The sequence below is a fragment of the Antrostomus carolinensis genome, unplaced genomic scaffold (assembly GCF_000700745.2).
Source record: "Antrostomus carolinensis isolate BGI_N321 unplaced genomic scaffold, ASM70074v2 scaffold15261, whole genome shotgun sequence".
Lineage (NCBI taxonomy): Eukaryota > Metazoa > Chordata > Aves > Caprimulgiformes > Caprimulgidae > Antrostomus > Antrostomus carolinensis.
In genome coordinates, this window is record NW_010296422.1 from 26573 (window position 1) to 33176 (window position 6604).

At 40.4% G+C, this 6604-nt stretch overlaps 1 protein-coding gene across 1 annotated transcript in view; it reads left to right on the forward strand.

Annotated features, from left to right (window-relative positions):
• The window catches only part of LOC104532951 (cubilin-like), a gene marked incomplete at both ends in the record, with an annotated part of 40865 nt that overhangs the window by 24482 nt on the left and 9779 nt on the right, over positions 1–6604 (forward strand). The window contains one exon of the mRNA XM_029087544.1: positions 2454–2635. Coding sequence (XP_028943377.1) covers positions 2454–2635 — 182 coding nt within the window. The remainder of the gene's footprint in view (positions 1–2453; positions 2636–6604) is intronic.

Here is a 6604-nt window from a genome sequence, read left to right on the forward strand (position 1 = left end):
CACCCTGCAAATTCAGCTGTAAGGCTCTCCCTCGCCAACGCTTTTTTTTCCTCAAGTTGTAAAAACCCAACAAACGACCTGGTTTCATTTGAGGAAAATCAGGCCATCTTCTGATGGCACTGGTAAAAAAATGGGGTGGTGGGCTACACTGAAGTTTTCTTCCCCTCTGTCTCTCTGCTGAAATGTTGATGGATATCAAAGCTGCAAGGGCTTAGTATTTACCCAGTGGTGCTGGCAGGCCTCAGGGGAAGTAATGCACGACCTTTTTCTCTTTCTCTCTTCAGAGGAACTGAAGGCAGGATTGTTTTCAAATACACTTAGAAGTTTATTTTACTCCTTGATTGAGGTATCTGGTAGCTTGACAATGTAGCTTTGTGGCTGCAGGGCAAACCACCTCAGGGTTATGGAGCATCCTGTGCAGTAAGGCGAGGAAAAGGGAAGAAGCCTATGCCAATTCACCTGTGAAGTCAACCTCAGCCATGTAAAGGCTTTCCCGGGTAATAGCTAACTATTGTTCAGTTGTGGGAATTCTTGTGTTTAAAAGGTGGTTTTCTGGTGACTACTGAGTGGTGGACTGCCTTACATTAATTACTGGCATGGCTAGAGACATCTTCCTTACATCTACATTTAGATGGCTTTTGTTTTAGTTTAAAATAGCTTCTTATTGCATTGCCCCTTTCAGACCTGCTCTGCTCTTTCCTCTCATAGATTTGTATTTTGCAGTCCTAGAAGTCCTAGAGCCAACTGTGGCATAGCCAAACTCAAGTTTTCCATGAGGAGCTGAAAGATCCCATGGTAGAGATGATGGCAAATGCTTCAGGGGTTTAGCAGCCACCCTTCAATAACAACATTTGTCACAGAAGGTGATGAAGAAAGAATTTGTATTTAATTGAAGATCTTGATGTATAGCTTCCTGAAGGAAAAAAAAAAAAAAAGTGTTAAGGAGAGCAATGGCCAAATTTACTTTGTTAAAGTTGCAGATTATGCATAGATTTAGTAGAGATTAGGGGAGTTCCACACTTCTGTGTTGATTTGTTGAGCAGGTAATAGAGGCAGTTTTTGTTTTATGTTATAAAATATCTGCTATAACTAAAAGTTCTGATACAGATGCTATTTATCACTTCTGACATACTGCAGTATTTGCCTTTGGGAATACAGAGCTTATGGTTTGTTAGATGGGTTTATTAAGTATTTTGGGTCTTTTTTGCTATGTGACAGAACTTTCCCTCTGGAGATGAAGCCAAAGAGACTGATGGAGTGTGGGCATTACTTACAAAGCTTGAGTGACTCCATAAAAGCTGTGCAAGCAAAAGATTAGCTGGTGCCTAAATGAAGCACCTGGGGGCTTGTAATGTAGAGAGGAAAAAAAAAAATGCTACTGCAAGGCAGAGCAACACACATGTAAAATCAGATCAAACACACAATTCCCTTGCTTTCTGCATGCAACAGATACACAGCCACCCTACTGCCTTCTCTGAATGTGAGGTTTCACCATGAATGTGTCTCATCTAAATCTGCCCTGGCATTGGGAAGGGCTGTTGTGCCTTTCCACCCTGCCGACACCTGCACCCAGGGACTGGGAGAGCATCTTCCTGGGAAAGAAGGCGAGTGTAGTAGTTGCCACCTTTTCATAAAGCAATGACAAAACTGCATTCTCAGGTGTCCACTGCTTAATGCTGTCAAATCAGGGCCTGCATCATTTTATCCATTGTTTTGCATCTTTTCTTTTTTTTTTTTTTTAAACCTAGCTCATGATATGCAAGAACTTAATCACCCAAGGGACTGGGGAGTGAGGTTAGGACAATAATCTCCTATCTGAAAAGAAAATACTTAACTTTTCAAATGTGGCATGTCTTACAATTGCACAGTTACAATTCAATAGAAAAGAACATTAAACCAACCAAATGTCAGAAAGCCAGTTTATCCATCGTGACTTGGCAGCTTGTAAACGTGCTCAGTGGGCTGAGGGAAATGGCATTGTCTTTAATTTTATGATTTCTAAAGCAGTAGGAAATGGCATTTTTACAACAATAGGATGATCTCCCCATGATAACTTATTTTGTCTATTAGTTGAGGTCAGTAACAGCTGAGGATGGATCTGATTCAGCTTTCTAGAACTGATCAAAGTTAGAGGCCAATACAAAAAATGTCACTTTTTTTTTTGCTCTGTGTCTCAGTTTCTTCAGCTGTCAAAGCAGATGCTGAGGTATGGCAAGAAACATGCCAAAACAGGAGGTGAAGTGCTTACTGCATAGGCAGTGCTAGCAGGTCCAGCCTGCTGTTCCTGAATTTCTCTTCCCTGCTAGACCTCGGTTCCCTGTGGTAGAGCAGACTCTCAAGCCCAGTATGTTCATTTGTGCATGAAATGGGTGCTAATGCCTGTCCTCACTGCAGAGCTGTCAGTGAGTTTTTCCAGAGCCCCTCACTGACGGGCTGCTTTGTTGTGTTGTCAGGTTGTGGAGGAGAACTCTCTGGCCCTTCTGGTTCATTTCACAGCCCTGGCTACCCCAACAGATACCCAAGCAATAGGGAATGCATCTGGTACATTCACACAGCACCTGGTAGCAGCATACAACTGACCATTCAGGAGTTCGATATTGAATATCACCCAAACTGCGACTATGATGTTTTGGAGGTAAGACCATTAGATTTACTCCTGAAAAATACATGTTAGATGCTTTTCTGTCTGGAGCAGATAATCCCAAGAACTACAGGATTAGAACAAACAATTCTACTGCAATTTCCCATTTCTGCTGTGATTACAGTTACATTCCACAGATGTTGTCACAGAAGCCACAATGCTCTTATTATTTTCTGCTTTTATGCCTTTGGTATCTGTATATCAATAATAATATCAATAATGATACTGGGCACTGTACACTTCCTAACAAAAGCAAAACTGCTTTGAAAAATTCAGTTTTAAAAAAGTCCAGCTTTTACAAAGAAGTAAGTGTAGAGTGCTGTACCTTGGAGATAAAATTTTCTGATGTAAAGGAAGATAATGGATCAATGTGGGGATAACTATGGTGAGACCTCATAAAGGACCTTCCAGAGAAGTGGGGAGGTTTATAACCCTGAGCACTGAAGAATCTTTGTACTCAGAAAAAAGAATACAAGAAGAGGCACTGTCCTAGTCAGTTTAGGGTGGTCTAACAAGGAGAAAAGAGGCCTCTCTAAGGGTTTACTGACCTTTAAGAGACACATGAGACTCGATGATCCTGTTATTATGACATCTTTGTGCTCATGTTGGGAAGCAGCAAGGTGACCAATCTCAACTAATAGATTTGAATAGACTTCCATTGCAGGAAGAAGGGATAGGCAGTAATTTCAGGAAGAAATTCTTCAGAGGTATTAGACTTTCTAGATCACTCTCACTACAGACTTTTGAGACCAGTAATGCAGGTACAGTTGTTGGGTCTTTCAATGTTTATGCATGGATGACATTTGAATGTTTTTATAATGAACCCAACAGATTAAGAAATTTTGTACCAGTTTGCTGGGGCCTTTTTTCTTCTTCTCCTCTCTTCTCCTGGGTAATGTGATGCATGACCAGCATACAGCTACCTAGCTTTCTGTCCAGCACCTACACATACTCATTGCTGCCTATTCTCACCTTTGTAGCTTTGATTTCTCCAGCCTATGGTCCTTAGGGCAGGCTCGTCAACAATATTCCTGGAAGACTTAACCCACATCCTAAAGCTGGTCCTAAATATACAGTTGCCACATAGATGATTGCTAAGCATTTGTATGAGTAGAAGAGACATATAACTTAACTCACGCTTTCTGGGTCTGAAAAAGGCTTCCCTAGCTTAGCAATCAAGTGGAAGTCTTGACCAAATGGATACTGTGCTTAGAGTATCCTATTGAGTTTGGGGCTTCTGTGGGATCTGGGTGTGAGGAAGTTGTTCAATGAATTCTCCATCAGTAGCATTGGCAAGTGTGACTGTCACATTGCTGACAGCAGTGCCTATGAGTAGGTGACCTGTGTTGGTTGGTTTGGGTATTGATGAAGTCTGTTGTATTGCAGCTTCATTGTTAATTGTGCCTAAAATGACCAGATTGAAGCTAATCTGCCTGTAAGCTTCAATTATGCCTCTGTTGCCCAGAGGAATCTATTAAACAGCTACAAAATCTAAGTCTGCTGTGGCTGACCATTTCTTGAATAGTGCAAGGACAATGCCTACATCTGTAGGTGGTCACCCAGGAACTATCATGATCCATTAAGAGTACAGATGGCTGGCAACCATTTGCTTGACAACTTTTTGACTAGTGAGGGAGGGCTGGCCTAAAACCAGTGAGTGATTTCACTTTTTCCTTATCTCTGAATAGTGAGTTCTATCGCTTCCTGTTTTCTTTCAAGCCAAATAACTTTCCAGTTTTAATAGGAAGTCAAAATCAGTACTAAAGTAGCTCTGCACCCTGCTGTCCCTCCCTGTCCCATTAACTCTCTCTACTCTCTGTAATAAGAAGCTGTCTTTAGAACATTGGAGTAAATTGTGTTCTTTCTGTTGCTCTTCTAAAATATATTACCTTGTAATAAAAATTCCCCAGTAATCACAAAACTTGCTCACCTGGATGCATTTAGCTTTTGCTTGGAAACACCCTCACCCACTCAACCTGGAAGAGAATTATAGGAAAATTCTAAAAGATCTTTCCCATAGCAGCACCTTTGCTCCTAACTTCATTTTTATACCATAATTCCTTGAATATTTCTGTTTTGCACATTTTTCTGAAGCATATTTGTTCTTGTAAAAAAATGCAGCAACTGAATCCTTTCCTTTTCGTTTGACAATGCATCCTAAATGAGCTGTCCCTTCTGTGTCGGTATCCCAGTCCTGCCAGATGGTTCACCAAGACTGTGCAATAATATTTATGTAAAAATTTTGTGTATGAAATCCTCAAGTTCTCCCCATGGCTTCTGCATGCTCAAGTGTTTGACACATTCTCCTTTAATCCTCGTACTCGTTTCTTTTATGATACTGTTGCACTCCATCTTTCTCCCCTCCCCATCAGATTCTATTCCTTTTACAAACTTCCAGAAGCAAATTTTAAGTTGTTCTTAAAGATGTTTTCTAGAAATGTTTCATGGAAATAGAAGCCATCATTTTGAACACAATTAAAGAGTTAAAAATATTTTAAAATGGCTTCTATTGAAAATGTATACCTAGAGAAAAATGACCATGCCTGCTTTGTTAAATTATGACATCTTCAACATGGACCAGATTTTTGTAAACTGTGAATATATTCTGCCATAGTAAGATGTAGCTCTGAGCTGACAAGGAAGGAACTCTGTCAGTCTATTGCACTTCCAAGTCTTTATTAAATGCTCTGGTCTTCTCATGCAAATATAAAGAAACATCAGGTATTGCCATAATTCTTAAGTCTCTGTCAAAGCCGGGCTCTCTCTTTGCTGGCAGTTATATCTGAACAGGGATCAGTTTTATTCCCAGAAAATCTGTGTCATGAGAGTGACCAACCACATAAAAACAGCTTTCTGTTGCTCATAACTCTGGAATGCTGACTGTTAACAATAAATGGAGCTAACAGGGCAGAAGCAAATGATAAGAACAGATTAAAACCATGGGCTTTATGGTGACGTCCTCCATCCCCGCTATGCTATCCAACATTTTCTGTCTGGATCAGGTGCTCTGGTCAGACTAAATGTTTTTATTTTTATTTTATCTGTTTGCAGCTCTGACATCCTGTGACTCTTTGTGAACCACACCCTGGAATTCATTCTTTCCATCCATTCTCTTTCCCCTCTTCTTTTTTCGTGTGGTAACTATTGGTTTTCCTTTTTGTAGCCAAAACTAACGTTTTATTGTTTTTTGTCATGGAAACATTCTAACTTGTTTTTGTTCCAGCTCTTGTGAAAGCATCTGATTAATTGAACTGGCATAAAGGAGAAAAGAAAATACTCTCCTAACTGTAAAGATCATGCCTTTGACTGTGCTTTTTATTTTGAAACTGTGCAGAAGGCCATTGCTGAACAGTTGATGATGTAAAGGAGACCCATAAACTTCAGATTTCCATCCATATTTCTTCCCCATCCTTAATTATTTTCTAACAGGTCAAGTATAATTGTTCATCTTGGGCCAAGTTCATTTCTGAGGTAATACTACAGAAATCAGCAGGGTTGATATCAGACCTCGGTTTGGTCCTGTTGCCCATGGTGGGCAGATGGCCCCAGAGAGCACCAGGGATGATGTGAGAGCCTAGTCCAAGATGCTTATTAGATGCATATTAGAAAACTCCTGCTGTTTCCTTTGCCACATGGCTTTTCTGGGCTGGTTTAGATGATTAAGAGCATGTGTTCATGCTAGATCCCATGCTGTGGCTTTGACTCAGGGAGTATACCACAAACACATTTTAAAATTCACATTTTGAACAGACTTCTGACAAATGCAGCTGCTTCACAAGCAGCCAAGCAGTAGGATTTTTTTGAAGACACTGAGGTTCCAGTGGACAAACATGCTTCTTCCCCAGACTGTGACTACTTCATTACAGATTCTTAATCTGAGCTGTGATTTCATCCATTTTGACTTCTCTTGAATGCCTTGAGATGATCTATTTGACAGAGGAACTATTATCCATTCAAGTCATG